This window comes from Pithys albifrons, chromosome 5, assembly GCF_047495875.1.
Source record: "Pithys albifrons albifrons isolate INPA30051 chromosome 5, PitAlb_v1, whole genome shotgun sequence".
In the NCBI taxonomy this organism is placed as follows: Eukaryota; Metazoa; Chordata; class Aves; order Passeriformes; family Thamnophilidae; genus Pithys; species Pithys albifrons.
The window spans coordinates 63,913,234-63,931,705 of NC_092462.1; the positions used below are offsets into that span (position 1 = coordinate 63,913,234).

Genomic DNA, 18,472 nt, shown 5'->3' on the forward strand with positions numbered 1-18,472 from the left:
GACAAGTGTTCATTCATGATCAGATGCACCCAGTTGTGCTGGAGGAGGCATTGGACTGTGGGGGAGTGTAAAAATCCAAACTTGCCTTTTTTAAGGCCATAGCAGCAGATATATTGTCTTAGGGACTGGAACTCATCCATGAGGTGTTTTTTGGCCAGTGTGGTTGAACTAATTGTTTAGTAATGTACAGTGTTTCTGTGCAAAGTTTTGTTAAGGTGGTGAGTGGATGTGTTGGCTCACTACAGCAGCCTTGTTCTACAGAACTGCACTGCTCCTTGTTCTGAGTGATGTCTGTCAGCCCAGCACATCGCCTTCTGTAGTGCAAAGTGTCTACTTTTCATAAGGGTGTCTTCTTGAATCATGGGTTGAAAGTAGTGCTTCATAAATATGAAGTAGTTCTAATTGGGAAATGTATTACTTCCTCACCATTTTAATTGGAGTCAGCATTAGGAAGCTTGCTCCTCACTGACTGCAGGACTTCTCAGTTTTGGTGGGGGTTTTTTATGTCTTGGTAGCTCATTCCAGTTTGCAGTTGTTTTCTAGTTTGTGCTTCATGCATGTAGAAGATCTTTAGGTATTGCAGAATAACTTTTCTGGTTTGGAAGTAGAATTTCCAGTTTTCTTATCAGTGCCTTAACCTGTTATGTCTGAAGGACAGGCCTGTGCACCTGCAGTTCCTAAGGCATGTGACATAACTTTACTTGAAACATCTGGTAAATGAGGAAGGAGTGTGGGTGGCCTTCTCATCTGGGAAAGAGAAGGACAAGAGTGTTTGCCTCTAAGTTGAGTTGAACTCATCAGATTCAACTCATGCCTGAGTTGAATGAATTCAGCTCGTGCGGTTAAACCCATTGAACACATCAGGTAGAGGTTGGGGTGGAAGAGGGGATTGAGATGAAAATAGAATCTCCTTGCCCATTTCTGAAAAATATTTTTTACACTTGGGAAGCAAATTGCTGAAAGTATCTTTATTTTGAAAATGAGGTCAGAATTATGTGACTTTCATGACAGCAAAGTGTTGACTTCTTGTGCAATGTTTTCTTTCTCAAACACAGGGACATAAAGTTGGGGGTCCAATTAGACTGGTGTCAGTGTTGGCCTTCTTCTGTAAAGGAGGTACTTCAGCATGTTACTGTGCTTCAGATGAATGTCTGTACTATAATACTGATAACTGAAGAATACATGCAGTGCCATGGCTGAGTAACTCTTATTTTCCTGTTCAGCTGCTGTAGTTGAACAGAGTTGTGCTTAGTTATGCTTTTTTTGAATGTTTGTACATGCAGAAAGTCTGTGTTGAGGTGCCTTCAACAGAAGACAGAAGTTGTGCAAGCATAGTCAAAAAGAGAGGGACTTTAATGCACAGTGCATCACCTCTCTAACTGCTTGGATGAGTATCAGAAGTACTAAAGCTTGTTCTTGTGAGGGAGGATCAGCAACACATTGTGTGACACTGATGCTGCAGTGATCTCTGTCCAGATTGTTTGGTTTCACATCATGTCCTCAGCACTTCCTAAAGCTGTAAGAATTCTTAACAGAACATAAGAACTTCCTTATTTTCTGCTGAGTGGGAGAAATACAGTCTGAAAAGAAACAAAGGTCATCTTTGCAGGCATGTCTGTATGCATTTTTCAATTGGTACCATGAAATTTCATGTTCTTGCATAATATGGTGTGTCAACACACTTCTCTCTGTCTGTAATTCTGGTTAACCCTACCCAGTCTTGACATTTTTGTAAAAAATATATCTTTCATAGGGGCAGGCAAGACCAAAAGAAATACCACTTTAATATAGACTGGTTTTAAAAAAGATCCTTCTAAATTACATGACCCAAAGTCATTTGGCTGTTCTGTTTTTGGAATTTCAGGGCTGTGACAAACAGTTCTTTAATGCATCTGTTCAGTACCGTAACATGGACTTGTTGTTGGATTATATTAACAAGCATTCTGCTGAGTTTGGGGTGACTGTCCAGTATGCCACTGTTGGTGATTACTTCCGAGCGGTTTATAGTAGGAATCTTACATGGGAAATCCGGAACTCTCAAGACTTTCTCCCATATTCAACAGGTAATTAAGTTCACAGCTGCCTAGTGTCTGCCTCAAATGTGTGTGTGTGAAATTTTAATAAGGGAAAATGAGAAATAAAGAGGAAAACCACATTATCCTTAAAAGATTAGTTTGCCCTACCAGGTGTTCTCAATAGACAGGTTGATCCCAACTTAGCTGTGTAAAAAAGATGATAGGGCCACAGTTGGAATATTTCTTTGGGAATGTTGGAAGCAATAGATAGAGGAAGAGACACAGAAAGAAAGAGTCTAGAAATAGGCAAGAAATCTAACTTGAGGTGTTTGGTTTGCTGTCTATGAGTAACAATAGAGTGCAAAAGAAAGCTAAGCATAAGGTATCTTCATAAGTGTGAAAGGTTATCCAATTTCTTTTTTTTTTAGTGACCTGAAGAAATGGATAAATACTGCCCTAATCAAATTCTGTTACAGTGAAAACAGTGAGCAATGAGCCAAACCTTTAGGCTTAGACCACCTGGCTGAAATTCAGTAGGGTGTTTCAGTGGATGGAGGAAGGAAAAATCATGGATATCACTAGAATACCTTTCTGTATAGTTGCAGCTACTGCTTCATCACATTTTTTGTCACTGTGTATATATATTTCAGACTGTTCTGTAATGTGTCTGTTAACTTTTCAATGAGTAAAAATAACCATTACTTCCTGTGAATCATTGTATGGACTGATCCCTGGCTCCCTCACGTCCCTCTAGGGATCATGTCATATCTAAAAACTTGCTGATAACTGCAGTGCCAGTTCTAACTGCTAATATCCTTCTGCATCTGGGCTCTTGTCTTTTGGCGTAATGTACCAGCAGGAGTCAGTTGCTATTAACTTGCATAATAGCAGCCCCTTCAATGTTCCAGGTGGGTGCCCACACATAGATGCAGTTTTTTTCCCCAAATGACTTTCTGTGCCTTGAAATTGCAGTATAGATTTGAGTGCACTTTCTCCCACATACTGTTTTGCTTCTTGATGATTAATCTTCTTTCATTCTTACTATGCTGTTTTTTCTGTGAGTCACTTACTGAGCTCAGTGTCACTTCTGACACATGGAAACTCAAGTTTTAAGTCCCAGATAAGTATTTCCTTCTACTCTACCTTCATTGTACTGTGCTGGTGTGTATGTGTGACTGTTCTGCTAATAACCTTGAAACAAATGGAATTTGTTCTTTTGAAACTTATGGCATCTTTCAGGCCAAAAAGAGTTTGTCCTGGAGTTTTTTGAGCATAAGATCCTGTTTTCTAGTTGTTTCCTTTCATCTTAGGCTGGTAGCGGATTATTATGGTTGCATATATGCATTTTAGAAAGCACTTCCTGCACCTTCCTTTTGGAAAAACTATTTGTCACTGGTTTATCTTTTTAAAAAGTACCCCCAAAGCAAACAAAAAACCCGCATATACTAAGTAGAGATTTGGAGGTTTTAAAAGCAAGTGTTTGTTTTCCTATTTCACTCTGTGGCGTATTGAAACATTAGCAGAAATGGACTGTTGAAATACTTTCCAGTGACCACTTGAGGGCATCTTTTGATGTGGTTTGAAGTGCTGGAGTAGTTTGGAATCCTCACATCACTGCTTCTACTCGATTTTGGGAAAATAAAATTTAAGATAAATCCCTTTGACTAAAGGGTTAAAATGTAGAGAGCTTGTATCAAGCAGGAACCAAGGATTATAATCTACTTTATTAATGACTAATGACTAAAGTTTTCTTGTGCAGGTCCACGAAGAGGAAGTTCCTGCAAACACAGGTTAACTTTATCAGCCAGCATGTTAGTAGGGGGCTGTAGGAAAGATGGTAGTTTTCCAAAGAATATGTTGATGTCTGAGTTTCTTTGTAGGCCTTGAGGCTGTTCTGCTTGATGGTTGATCAATCCCCAGTAGCATTGATAGAAGAAGCTCTACCCTAGTAGTCTATTAAGTAACCAGTAAGTGAGAACTGAAGTGGTGTTTTGATATGCATTGTATCTGTTCAACTCCTAACAGAGCCGTTCCAAGCATGGACTGGGTTTTACACTTCTCGGAGCTCATTAAAAGGAATTGCAAGGAGAGCAAGTTCACTGCTTTATGCTGGAGAGTCCATTTTCACACAGTATGTCCGGAAACACCCAGAAGGTTCTATTTGCAAATGTAAAGCCTTAAAACAACTTCAGAGTCTTAGATGGGCAGTTTCAGAGGTAAACATTGATTTATTTTTAAATTTGAATGACAGTGCTTATTGCCCAAATGTAAAACTTTGCATAAGCATTTCAGCTGTAGTGTCTCAAAGTTGCTTTTATGATTTTAGAAATAACTTTCCCCTTTTGCAAGTCATAAGTAAAAATAAAGCAATTTTTCAAGAAACTGTCTTGAAACATGACTTCAGCCCCTTAGCCATTAGTTCCAGATATGGTTACTGACAAATGTTTTCTTTAACCAATGAAAGAATATGTGGTTTCAAACTTTGCATATGAAATTCCTTTCCTTAATTTTAGCTTTATTATTTAAAAAATTGTTCTTTTAAAAATAAACTAAAAAAACCCCCCAAAATCTGAATTAACTGAAAACTACTGATAATCTGCAAGTAGGAAGGACAGATTTGTTTCTTCAAAGTTCAGCAGCTAAGTGATTAGCCTCATACCATTAACCATTTATAGTCCTCAGTGCTTTTACTGGTAATAATTATTTTGTCAGCTAAGTTAATGACCAGATATGACTAGGAAATGAAAAACCTGTCTTGTTAGGGTATTCTTGCTGCATTCTTTGTTTTGATAGCTTGTTTTTTCTTCCTTTAAGTGTGTCACTTAAGTAGTTTCTAAATGTTAAAATAGGAATATGTATAGAGGGAAATCTGCATGCATCTGATTGCCTTTGACCATTTCCTGCAATATATAGGAACTTGGAGTAGGCAAAATGTGAATCTGTGATTATAGCTGCAATACCTTATTAAGTTATATGTTTGAAGTTTAGTGGACTATGTTAGTACAAATGCAAACCTGGAGCTGTCATCCTGTTGCCCCTTTCAAACTACTCTTACCTGTAAGGTCCAGCACCACGATGGTATAACAGGCACAGAGTCTCCCAAGGTGACGGACATGTACCTGACCAATCTGATGTATGGAGTGTTCAATGTAAAGAAGCTGATGGCTTCCATAATCTTTGACATGAACAATGCAAAGAAGAATGGAGAGATCTATTCTTCTGTTTACCCTAAGGACTCAGGAATATCAGGTACTATTTACACAGCTTTTCCAGTTTTCAAACTACCTTATGAAAGCTGTCACGTTTTCCTTCAAAACGGTCATCATGCCGTATACACCAAAGTTCTGTGAACCACGGCTAGAAGATCCTGCTAGACCTGAGACAAACTCGGATATGAGCTCTCTGATCAGAAGCATCTGAAATCAGGTGCTTTAAACTGATGTTAGGCAGAATCCTACCCCAGTGCAGATATTCCACCTGGCTCCCAGATTGAGACCTCAACTCTAAAACAGGGGGGAGGAAGAGTTGCTGATCAGGGTAATCACTAAACTAACCTTACTCTGCCACATAACATTACATGATAAGAAGCACAGTCAGAGTTAAGAAATGTTCTTGCTATAATGTGCTGCCAGCTTGTGTAAAAAATGTTAAAGGATTTTTAAGGAGTCTGTTCTAAAGACTGTATGTTCCCTTTCATCTTTACTTTGGAAACTTTTTAAACTGTCAGATGTAAGCAGTGCTGTGGGCTGCACAGCAGACCGATTTGGATTTTTACAGGGCTGTTTTTAGGTTAGGCTTCTCAGTTGATCTTCTGTGTAACTCTGATAAAGTTAATACTGCATGGCAATGAGTTTTGGTAAGCAGCTTATTTTCACTAAATGCATTTACATTCAACTCAGGTGTCATTTTCTGAATACATGGTTTCTTTTGATTGGGTAAAGAATAGAAGAACACAGAAGTACTATAAGTACTATAAAATGTTTTCCTTTTTTCAGTTGTAAAATTTTACTGCAGGCTTTTATGTTAAAATCCTGTAATATGGTTGTACCTAGACAGATTTCTCAAATACTTTTTAATATCACATTTTTAAAATACATAATATTAGTGACTGATAGTTTTGTTTGTTTGCATTCACAAAGGTGCTAAAGATGTTGACCAGTATGTTGTTGTCTATAATCCACTGGCATGGAACATCACTACGTTTGTCTCAGTTTCTGTCAGTAACTTGGCAGTCAGTGTATATGATGAACTGGGACATCCTGTACCTGCACAGGTATTTTAACTTTCTTCTCTTTATGTTACTTTTCCCTCACTTGTCAGTTTTCATTGACCTGATCCAACCTCCTGTTAAAGTGGTATTTTCCTAGTCACCCTTGAAGGGTTTTTTGTTTGCTTGTTTGGTTGTTTTTTTACTTGCCTGTTCTCTCAACAGAGGGACTTCTTTTTACTGTACAAAAAGACTTGCTGCTCTTGTAGTGTGTTAAGTTTGTCCTTTGCATGCCTGCTGTGTGGGACATGGCACTTCTTGTCTTTCTTTCTATAAAAAACACTGTTTTCAGTGAAGCCTTTTTCATTGAAGCCCTTAAAATTGACAGCCCTGTTTGTAAAATTGACAGATTGCCTTGGGGAGGGAAAAGAGATTTAAGAAATGTAGGTCTTAGTTGGAAGCCCAAAAGAAACTGGTGTCAGTCAGCTGCCGTTTGACAGCTCATTCTGTCATAGCCAACATCCAAGACACATCCAGCTGTTCCCTGGGAGGGAAGAAAGTGGCCTCAAGTGCAAGCTAGCACTGGCCTTTCTCAGTAGCATCTGCTGCAAAGAGTGCATTGTCATCAAAGGCTTGGTAAACTCTAGGAATGCTTCCTCCACTTTAGGCCTGAGGAGGTCTGACACAATCCCAGTTGCTCCCCTCTGTCCCTGAGATGCCAGGTAGCTCAGCAAGTTCTGCCAGCTGGACAGAGTTTCTTTTGGCTGTGGCTTATCACGGTGCATCAAGGCACATTGTGGTCAGGTGGTGATACACAACAGCTGTGTCCTGTTCCTCTGTATGTGATGATGGCGTGAGACCACACTGCCCTTATCTGGAGACCGTCAGTCTCTGGGGTTAGCACATGGTCACGTTTATCAGTCAGTCACCTCCCAGAAGCCCTTCTGACTCAATTACTTCAGCCTTTTAAGATACAAGAGACTGACATATATTTAAAGCATTTTTTCAGGATTTAGGATGCCCTGAAGTAAAGCTGTCATTCTTTATTTCAAAAAGACGAAGATCTCTGTTCCAGCGTTGCACTCTGTTCTTTTGCTAGAAGTTACTCATATGTGCTTGTGAATAGTTACTTGAGGCTAAGTGAAATCTTTTTATCAGTAATGACAAGGTGGTTTGAGGTCTTTTTTCTTCCTGTATGTGCAGTTCAAAAGTGTGTTCATATCACACACTCCTTCCTTTTGAGAGAAAGAAATCTTTAGCTCATAACATTGATATAAGTATATGGCTGAGAGGAACTGAGGCCTGACAAGTGCTCTCCTGCCTTCTGCTCCACATGCATGAGTTGTATAGTGTATGAGGGAATGGGAGTAGACCTTTTTGGTGCCCCTGCAGTTAGGTTTTCTGTGGTATGAATAACTGGACATACCCCAGTCCACAGTGTGAAGGTACAGACAACTTGGTTCAGTTTCTCGGTTGTCATAACTAGTGTTTTTGTCCATATAATCTGTCCAGTATTTATCTAGTCCCATTTTCTTGCTCCAAACCAAAAGTAGTACTAAATTATGTAACATTCATGGGCAGGATACATGTAATTGAAACATGATTAAAAATTATTATTTAAGATATTTCAGTATTAAGTAACACTGGTATTCTGTTTACTGTTCAAAAGTACATTACCTGTTTCTGTTTCTTTTCTGTGAGCCTTCATTAAGATGAGGGTGCATCTGGATGCTTCTTCCTCTTGCCATGAGTTTTTCTTGTGCTAATCATGTCCCTTATGTATCAGTCTCTTTTTTTGTCATTTGACTTATTATTTCTGCTCACACAGGAGTTTTGCAATGTGATCTTAAATCAGGATCTACGATTCCATGTTCACATTAAAACAAGCTTGAACCTTTTAATTTGCTTAGTGACCTTCTTTTCTTCACTGGAAAGGTTCAGCTTAATCCAAGTTCACCAGACTCCCAATTAAAAGCAGCATGAATCTATATTATAATTTTGAGTTATAGGAGTAGCATGTTTAGAAACTTATTATTAAAGTAGTAGCTAATTTATGTAATTTAGGACTTATGGCATGTGAAGGTAGTTGCCTTACTAATTAATTTTCTGCAATGAAGCATTGTTGTGTATGTTCATGTACAGGTTCAAAGCTCAGCAGAGTCCCCATCTACCTACGACCTGTATATTCTAGTTGCAATAAATGGTCTGAGCTACAGAAAATACAGTGTTAAACCCTTGGATGGTAAGCAGTCTGCATTTACTGGAAGATCAATCAAGTACAAGCGAAGAGACATAACTCATGCAGGTCAACAAGGTCGACAGTTGTTTCCTGTGGTTAACAACTGCTACCAGGTCCTGTTTGACCAAAACACGAATCTATTGCACAGCATTACTGAGAGGTGAGATTACTAAAACCCAGCAGGAAATGTTTCAGAGTCTGTAAAACACTTTGTAGAAACAAGTCTGAGTATTGTATTACGTGTCTTAATTCTGAGACTCAATTGAGAAAATGTTCTTTACAGTCTTTACAATTCTGTTTTATTTCCAGTTCACATATCCTCTTTTTTACAGGAAACTGCAACAGTCGTATAGGTGTGATTCCATACTATTTCTGTGATGTTGCCCTGTTTAATTATGTAGTTGGTCTGAGATGACATACCACAGTAATAACTGGTAGGTCAGCAGAATCTTAGTGTACTTAGAATGAAAGAGGGTTATTAATGTGGGTTTGTATTAAAAATTACTAGGTAAGTACATGCACTGCGGCTTCACAATGAGCCTTAAGTGATAAAGCAAGAGCTTCCTTATGCACTGTTTTGCAAGACCTCTATCACTCTTCTATGGTAGAAAGCTACAAAACTGTTTGAAAGGAAACATTTAACTGTGGAATTTCCATGTAATCATACAGATAAAATGGAAGAATAATCAAGATTTAGGTGAGATTAGGGGTTTGCAAATGGTTTTTCTCAGCTGATGCGAATTGGCCCAATTTCTTCAGCTTCTGTGGAGTGTTCTGCTTTTTGCCTGCTCAGGCTTCAGATTGTCAGCTATATACTGATGGAAGATTTGACCCCTTTGACAGGGGCCTGGTGACAACTGGACCTCTCTCACCTTTGTGGTTTTGTTCATAATTCTTCCTCCCTTTCCAGTATAGTTAAAATCAGCTTTAAAAGTATAGATGAGCCTTAACTAAGAGCCCTGGAGTATTTTCTCAAAGTGCTTCCAGGTCATAACTGTCTCCACATTCTGTGACAAATATAATGAGAAATAACAAAAATCTAAATTCAGATTCTATTTTTCTCCATCCGGTTCTGGCAGGCAGCAAGAGCTGGAATTTAGCACGTAGGAGAAATGAGATATATTCACTTTCTTCACAAGCTTTCAGACAAGCTCAAAATGTTTGAGTTTCAGCAAGTTTGCTGTGGGTTGATGGGAAAGAGTGAGGTGTCAGGTCACAATGGAAGGCAAGGTTAAAAAACCTGGGATCTTAAACTATGAAGCTTTTTAATTTCAGCTGCAACAGTTAGAACTTCCAGATCCTGTCCCTGCTCTGGAAGTGCCTCCTAACAGGAGTAGTTGGATATGGATATGTTTTCTCCTCAGTCATTACAAGTTGTGAGTGGCTTTATTAACATGAGCTAAAATATTTGGCAGTTTAAATTTATTTGCCAGATGAGGTGATTTTTCCAGTTTTCACAGCAAATTGCCAAAGGCAGAGCAGGTAGCTGAGGGCAAAATCCTAAATTGCCTCGGTATGACTTTCCAGAAATTGTGATAGTAAGTCATGAATAGCTAAACTGTAAGCTTCAGGGGAGAGAGGAGAAGGCAAAGTAGGTACTGAGTGAGCGTAAATTCATTACCAGTGTTAAACATGGGAACCTGCATCATGCGGATTTGCCCAGCTACAGAGTTAAATGAACCTAATTATTCATTAATACAGTGCAATGTACCTCATTTTTGTGGAATGAGTAGTTTTGTTCCTGTAGCAATTCTCACCCCAAAATAATGAGCTAAACATGATGTTTGGTCTTAAGATGTTTCTCTTTTACCGAGTATGAAAGAACATAGAAACTCCATTTATTTACATGCTGACGCATATCTTAATGGAAAGCACTTTAATTCTCAGCTATCCTAGTTTCCTTGATACAAAATTAATTATCCACTGTGAGGAAACAGATTTTTTTTCCCTTTCATTTCCAGCCTCATTCCAGCTTTGCATCTGTTATGTACAAAATATGTTTGTAATTGATATAATTTTTCTCTTCTGTGGATTCAAAGAGAGACTAACCGGACTGTCGAGTTGACCCAGGAGTTCCTTGAATACCATGTGAATGGAGACACGATGAAAGGGCCAATTTCAGATAACTACTTATTTGGCCCAAATGCTTCAGCTCTTCCAGTATCAAAAGCAGTGGGGCTGGAATTGGTTTCTGGACACTTGATGACAGAGATACGGCAGTATTTCTACAGGTACAACACCATTACAGCTTCACTTCACTGGAATGTGTAATTCTCTAGATATGTCTGTGTAGTTACTCCTAAACAGTGAGCTCTGTGTACTGTTTAGGATTTAGACAAAAAGCTAGCTTGCATCTGCTAAATGTGCTGCTAAGGAAGGACCTTGTTTAAATCATAGAACCATAGATTTGTTCCGGTTAGAAGAGACCATAAAGATCATGTAGTTGCAACTTCCAACTAGGTTGCTCAGAGCTCCATCCAACCTGGCCATGAGCACTTCAGGGATGGTGAATCCACAGTTTCTCTGGACAATCTGTGCCACTGTCTCACCACTCTCAGAGTAAAGAATTTCTTCGAACATCTAATCTAAACCTATTCTTTTTCAGTCTAAAGCCATTCCCCTTTGTCCTATCACTACAGGTCATTGTCCAAAGTCCTTCTCCAGATTTCTTATAAGCCCCTTTTAGGTACCGGAAGGCTGCTGTAAGGTGTTCCTGGAGCCTTCTCTTCTCCAGGCTCCCAGTTCTCTCAGCTTGTTTTCATAGGAGAGGTCCTCCACCTCTCTGATCATCTTCATGACCCCTCCTCTGGACTCCCTCAAACAGATCCTGTGTTTCTCATGTCGAGGGCCCCAGAGCTGAACACAGTGCTCCAGGTGGAGTCTCATGAGAGTGGACTAGAGGGGCAGAATCACCTCCTTCGGCCTGCTGGCCATGCTGCTTCTGATGCAGCCCAGGATGTGGTTGGCTTTCTGGGCTGTGAGCACACATTGCCAATTCATGTTGAGCTGCTCATCAACCAACACCCCCAAGTCCTTCTGCTCAGGGCTACTCTCAATCCTTTCTATGCCCAGCCTGGGTTTGTACATGGGATTGCTCTGAGTGCAGGACCTTGCACTTGGCCTTACTGAACTTCATGAGGATCACATGGCCCCCCTTTCGAAGCACATATTGCTGCAGGGAGGGAGTTGAAGATTGTTCAGGGTCATCTTCCATGGGTTTGTAATGCAGCTTCTGTGGTGAAACTGGTTCTGTACAACTAATGAAAACTGCAGATAACATCTGACTTGGGTGGAATTTGGACATAATGATTCATTATTATAACTGTGAAGATCTTTCTTAGAAGCAAATTGGAAAAAGGAGAAATTAATTCTCTAGAGGGCCACTCTGATCCCTGATGAACTGGCTGCTTCTGTGTGTTACTGGTCTATAAACCCTTCACCCTCTTTTAAATCTGGTTATTCGGTTGAAGCCTTTTGCTTTATGTGGCATGATACAAGTATTCAAAAGAAACTTTGGAAAACAGTGTGGAATTCTTGCATCAAAGTTAATGTTACCCAGATTGAAAAAATGCATCTATTCTCCACAATATAAATATTTTGCTTAGGGAATAATTTTTTAATTTGTTGTTAATTTTGAGATAAACAGCCTTTGCAGTCAAGTGGAGTCCTCTTTACACTTGCAACACTAAGGAAAATTGTAGAATATTACTTACTGCAGTTGAATATCTGTATATTTGAAAGTTAAATTGAAATTAAAAATAATTGCACACGGGCATGAAATATATAGAAAACAGTCAAGAAAGTTGTCTATGTTTAGGATGACATCATGAATGCCTTGCAAGTTTTGTCATAGCCAGTTAAGTGCTCTATTGTATAAACTCTGCATCTTTCCTCTCATTTTTATAGTAATGTTACTTCTCAGGATTATATATATGCAGTGTACACCAGGATTTATACAGTCCCTGAAGGCTACGATGGGAAGCTGCTTTGTCATAGGATAGAGCAAGAATATAGTGTTGGGCCTTTGGAATTGAATCGTGAAGCAGTTCTAAGGACAAGCACAAATTTGAACACCAAGCAGCTTCTCTACACTGACAACAATGGATATCAGATGCAGAAAAGACCGTTCAAGGCATACGTGAATAACACGGTGGCTCGGGTAGGCAGAGGTGTAACCCAAAGTCAGTTGTCTCTCATGTTTGTTCTCTATTGCTGATTCCCAGGTTAATGTTATCTCTGCATGGTTTGCTGTGTGTTTACAGAACTATTATCCTATGGTCCAGACTGCCTACATTGAAGATGATACCACAAGGCTGATGCTGCTTGCAGAAAGAGCTCATGGTGTATCAAGTCAAGAGAATGGACAAGTGGAGGTAATGTATAAATTTTACTTCTTTTCCTAGTAGAGAATGATTTCATGGCTACTGATAATACAGGTAAAGCCTGATGACTGATCACTGTTGTGACATTTACCTTTCCAATACAGGTGATGCTACACAGGAGACTATGGAACAACCTTGAGTGGAACCTGAGTAACAATCTCACTTTGAATGACTCTTCAGTAGTTCGCCCTGTAATTTGGCTTATTTTAGGAACCAAGGCTGTCACCAATGTTTTGTATCGGACAAGTGGACTGGAATTAGAACATAGGCCAGTAGTAATGTTTGGAGCATTGTCAGGTAACTCATTCCATTTCCTATGCTCTCTTAAGCATCTGAATGGCTTTATGTTGCCTTGATTTATGCTGTTAAGTTTGGAAATGCAGATTTGAAGCCTCCTGTGTGGTAAGGTTAGTATACAGTGAGTTAGGAGGCAGATTTAGAACCTGCTAATTACTTTGCATTAATTTCAAACATGGATATTGTCCAAGTATATGAAATGTTTCTCTTGTTATGTAATTATCTCTACTTTCGGAGAAGAGTAAATTTTAAAGCTTCTAATAGGAACAAAATGTTCACACAGGGAATTAATGGAAAGTAGCTGGTGCACCATGTATCAGCTTCCTGGTTGTTGAGTCCTTAAAAATACTTGTTTGGCTTGTTAACTAAAACTGAAGCCTGGTAGTGAAATAGCAATTTCAAACTGCAGTGAGATTTGTTCTATGGAAAGCTCTGGTATACATCTCCAGCAGTTAAAATCATGCCGCTTTCTGCTTTGTATCTTGGAAGGCCTTGTAGGAGAAAGCACAGCATTTGCCTTTCCTCTGCCTTAGCAGAATAAGCAAAAATCCCTTTACCCTTCCACAGTACCTTAGCAAGGCTTGTGTGTTGGATGGATGTTTAGTGTGTGTTTTGTTTCACTTTGCATGGAGGAGATAAACCAAAGCTCCCTGGACAACTTCAGCAGAATTCAGTCCATGATTCATCTATAACTGTGCCACCTAATCTTCATCTCCAGACTCTGAGCATTCCAGGGTGGAGATACAGCTCTAATCACGCGGAGCAGGTCCGCAGTGTCCGCATGGGTAGGTGCCTTCAAAAGGATTGCTGGATGTTACCTTAAATAAGCTGGTTTTCTTTTTTTCCTGTCTTCTGTAGCTAGTACTTTTATTTACTGAAACTGTTAAATTGCTCAATCATGAAAGTTAATCATGCTGTACAATTTCTCTACTCAAATAGTAAAATATTTCTCCTGCATGAGTTTGTCATGCCTATTAGTGACATTCCTGTCAACAGTGGGAACTGGGTATTTCTTGACGTTAGTCCTCTTGCTAACTTTAAAAAATGGGAATTAAGTTGAGATGATGAGAGTGTAAAGTTAAAAAGTTGGGTTTATTTTTCAAGCAAGAAAATGTTTGCATTTTGATTGCTCTTGAAGGTCAATGGAAGCAAGGTGATGCAGATTTCAGTCGTGTCCTCCTGAGAATTAGACACTTGTATGAAGCGGAAGAGGATCCTGTGCTGTCTAAACCTGTGATGGTAGATCTGAAGGTAAATGTAACACTTCAAGACCAAATACCAACTGAGATGCTTTTATTTTAGAGAGAACTGGTTCTGGAATGACACATCCTGTGTGCTATAAACTCTACAAAAGACAGCTACAAAAATATTAGTACAACTTTAGCCTCCGAGGAAAGCGGGCCTCTTTTTTTTTTAACCCAGCTTTACAACACAGCATTACTTCAGATGAAGTTTTGTAGGCACAGCATGAAGATCTGGTTGTGTTGAGCTCTTGGTTGTGGAATACTTCAGTACCACAACCAATGTAGAGAGTAGGATTCTGTTTTCTTGGTTTTTTGGTTATTGCAAGTTGTACCTATAATTAATGAAATGTGGACAGGATTAAAGGAAACAAACACTTTTTTCTCTATAGTTTATTTCATCTATTTGTTGAAACTTTGATCACTTCCATCATGTACTTGCATTTTCAGTTTCTTGTTTATTTGATCTTTCATATGAAATTATTTTATAATCCATGGCAGGAGGTTATTATTTTCAAATATGAAATTTTGATTGTGATGACAGAAACATGGGGAGCAAGGTGTAGGATTCTGTTTTGTTTAAAAAAGGGAAATATGAATTTCAGCCCTTTGGTGGAGAGATTGATAGGCTCTTTGCTACAACACAGAGGAAGTTTTCAGCACCTCAGCTTCTTAGTTTCAAGCCTGGTGAATCTATATTTGCCCTTGTGTTGCATGACCTAGCTGATTTTTGAAGTCTCTCTGCTCTGCTTACAAGTCAATGCTAGAGTTAAAAATTCTACTCTGGTCTAACTGTGTACTAGATTGGTGAGTTGGACACTATTCTCAATAAACTGGTCTGATTCCTGGTGTTTTCTTTACTCACAGTCTTTGCTTAAGGAATTAGGATCAGTGATGGTAGTGGAAGAGCGATCACTCACAGGCACCTGGGATGTGAACACTTTGAAGCGGTGGAAGTGGAAGACTGCACAATATCCAAGCAAAGGTGGGTGGAATAAGGTGATTGGTGTCCATATTGTTGACTGTTGAAGTGTGATGAATAGTCTAATTAAAAATATAAAAAAGTTTGAATTATTAGAAATGTATTATTGTTCTGTATGACAGAGCTGGTACCTGTCACCACCCTGCAGGCAGGACCATTTAGCTAAGATTCCATGCAAGTACCAGACTGTTGTATTTCTCTGATGGCCGGTTTTGCTTGGAAGTGTTAAAAATCGTGAAATTCTCCTGAGGTTCTTTGTCCAGGCAGAAGTGGCTACTTTATGAATTCACACTTGTGACACAGATTGATTTTTGTTAGATGTTGATGGGTTGTGTTTGTCTAAGATTAAGCTTGTGCTGTAGAAAAACAGACAGCTGCACTTAAAAATCTCTGCTGGAATCAGCTTAAAGGACTCCGTGGATATGATTCAAGTTAGGGCTGACACTGAAGTCAAGTGGTGTGGGTGACCTCATTTCATTTGTCATTCCAGTTGGTTGCGTGGGCATTGTCCTTACTGTCACTGACATCCATATATGTGCCTAGTAAAAAGCTTGCAGAGCTTTTGGGATGGGCTAGGTGAGAGTTTAGAGCTCTGCTTGACTTGCATCTAGGAACTTGCTTGCTGTTTATTCATGATGAAGAAAAGGTGCGTGACTGGGAAGTCACTTAACTCACACTGTGTGAGTCAGTGTGTTAAAAGAAGATAAATTTTTATATATTTGAGTATTATGAATGGGTGCATCTTATGCTCTGTACTACTTGTAGTTTTAAGGAGGAGAATCTGCTTAAGCACTAGCTTTTAGGGAAGGAGTGGGTTAAAACTGTTGTGGTAGAATAATGTGTCCATTTGAGTAAAGCTGCTTTAATAAATTACCAACATTTTTGTGTTTTACAGGATTCTTCAACAGCACAAAGACCTCAGAAGACTTTACAGTAACTGTTCACCCAAAAGAAATAAGGACATTCTTCATCTACTTCCAGAGTAAATAAAAGTTTGGCAATGTATTTCAGTAATAAATAACGGCTTCTAATTTTTGTGTCAAGATATGAGTGAAGATCTTGAAAACATTCTACTATTAATGAATGAAAAAATAATTTTTGAATAAATTCTAAATTTAATTTATGGCCTGAGTTGTGGTTATTTTGTTGCTTAATTATTTACAACTCTCTTTTTTTCCTTGAAACTTGTTCAATGCAAAAAATGGCCTTGTTATTGCAGAGTGAGCATATTGGACATTTTTGTGCTTGCTGTCCATGGTTTTAAAGTGATTGATTCTATAATGCTTCACTGTGGAGCACTAACAGTCATATTAGTCCTACAGTTTTGAATTGCCATTCAGATTAGCGGTGATATCAAGAGTCTTCTATTAAGGTTTTAATTGTTAGAGAAGATGACTTTGAAATCACAGAATAGTGATTTACCAAATGGTGTTATGTTCCTACCTGCAAGGAGAAATACCAGTTTTGTTTCAGCTCATTTGGTTTTTTGGACAACAACTGCAAAGTTTCTGCTGTGCTGTAAACTGTGAACTGTTTGTATTCCTTTGCCCTAAGTTCATTTAAACTGTGTCTCTTAAGACACAGAACGGATGGACTTTGCCTGACAGAATCCTGGTCCTGGATGCTCATTCTTGTGCTCTGGGTAAAGTGAAGCTGGTTTGTCAACAGAAGATGTCTTGCCCTATGGCCAGTAACTAACTCATCACATAACCTGAAGGAGGACCATTATTCTTAGGATACTGTGAACTTTCTTAAAGTAAACAAAAAATAAATGGTGGAGGAACTGGACTTCCCACACAATCTATGAGATTCATAGTGAAGACATTTTATTACACATAGCACATGGTTTATATAGGGTTAGGACTACAGCTTATTGGCTAAAAGAGTTACACACCACCATGCTAGAAACTTCAATTGGTTAGAACCTATCTCTCACAAGTCCCATGTTTGTATTATTTCATCCTGGCTGTTTTCGTGCACCTGCAGAGTCCTGTGAATTCCTACTATGTGAATTCTTGGGGAGTAACCCTCCTCCCTACCAACCAGCAGCAGCTGAGCTCTTTGCTGCTTCTGGCTGATAGCTAAGTCTCACAGGGTTTTCTATATATCTGAATTGCCCATTTTTGATTTTACTGTAACTGCACTTTCTTACTTCTCAGCTCAGAGAATGTGCACAGTGGTAGCAGGAAATGTTTCACTAACAGCAATTATGGAGTTACTGTGTGCAGAAGTTAAACAGGCAGTGAGTGCAGATCTGATTGAGCAGCAGCAAAAGGAAACTTGGACAGCAAGCAGCTTTCCTAATAGCTGGTATGTATTTCTGTCCAAAATAAAAACTGCATTTTTCTCTTTTTCTTCTTAGCCCTGAACAATGTGGAGCTGTAGAATCTTATTCTTTTCACATGCCATTGAGCATCTCTATTTATTTTACTTATTCACCATGTAAATGCACATAACTTAGATGAGAATCAAGTCAGTCACTTCACTGCAGTGATAATGATGAATTATGCTTAGTGCAACACAATACAAAACTGCATTTCTGGTGAGTGAAACACAGAACTGAAAGAGGGAATAGAGATGAAAATAGGTGCCTTTTCAGCCAGTTAATAATCCTAGATCTAAAATCACATAAAAATGACATTTTACTATGGCAATTGTTCTAATTTACTTCAGCTGTTCAGCAATAATTTCCTGCACATGGAGACACTGTTCAAGAACAAAGGAAAAAGAGTGAAAAGGATAGCTATTGGGAAACAGTTATGCTGAAGAGCTATGCTGGTGGTCAGTTTGTCATGAAGACAACCTCTGTCTACTCACTGGTTGCATCTCATTAAATCACTGCAGAAACTGCCACATTCAATTACTGGACAAAGAAAGGTAGCTTCATATTTTCTAATGGTCATTTTTTGTACTTGGTTATAAATACTTGGTGATGTGCCAATATAACCTGCCCTGCTGCAGAGAAAGCCATTTTCCTGCAACATTAGGCCCAACAGGGAAGCATGTAGCACTGTAACTAGGATGCAGTAAAGCCTGATGGCAGCTGGTTTTCATTTTGTTTTGTGTATCTATTTGGGAAATTAAATGTGTTTAAGTAAGTTGCTTTCTT

At 38.9% G+C, this 18,472-nt stretch overlaps 1 protein-coding gene across 2 annotated transcripts in view; it reads left to right on the forward strand.

Moving 5' to 3' along the window:
* MAN2B2 (mannosidase alpha class 2B member 2) overlaps positions 1–16,486 on the forward strand; it is a 29,994-nt gene extending 13,508 nt beyond the window's left edge. The window contains exons 7-19 of one of the 2 annotated variants that reach the window (XM_071556843.1): positions 1,865–2,063; positions 4,041–4,231; positions 5,078–5,264; positions 6,155–6,288; positions 8,365–8,621; positions 10,501–10,692; positions 12,368–12,620; positions 12,724–12,834; positions 12,948–13,140; positions 13,773–13,925; positions 14,279–14,391; positions 15,249–15,366; positions 16,259–16,486. In XM_071556843.1, the coding sequence (XP_071412944.1) occupies positions 1,865–2,063; positions 4,041–4,231; positions 5,078–5,264; positions 6,155–6,288; positions 8,365–8,621; positions 10,501–10,692; positions 12,368–12,620; positions 12,724–12,834; positions 12,948–13,140; positions 13,773–13,925; positions 14,279–14,391; positions 15,249–15,366; positions 16,259–16,353 (2,196 nt within the window). In that variant the 3' untranslated portion in view covers positions 16,354–16,486. The remainder of the gene's footprint in view (positions 1–1,864; positions 2,064–4,040; positions 4,232–5,077; positions 5,265–6,154; positions 6,289–8,364; positions 8,622–10,500; positions 10,693–12,367; positions 12,621–12,723; positions 12,835–12,947; positions 13,141–13,772; positions 13,926–14,278; positions 14,392–15,248; positions 15,367–16,258) is intronic. The other variant, XM_071556842.1, reaches the window with a different exon arrangement.
* The last annotated feature ends 1,986 nt before the right edge of the window (positions 16,487–18,472 follow it).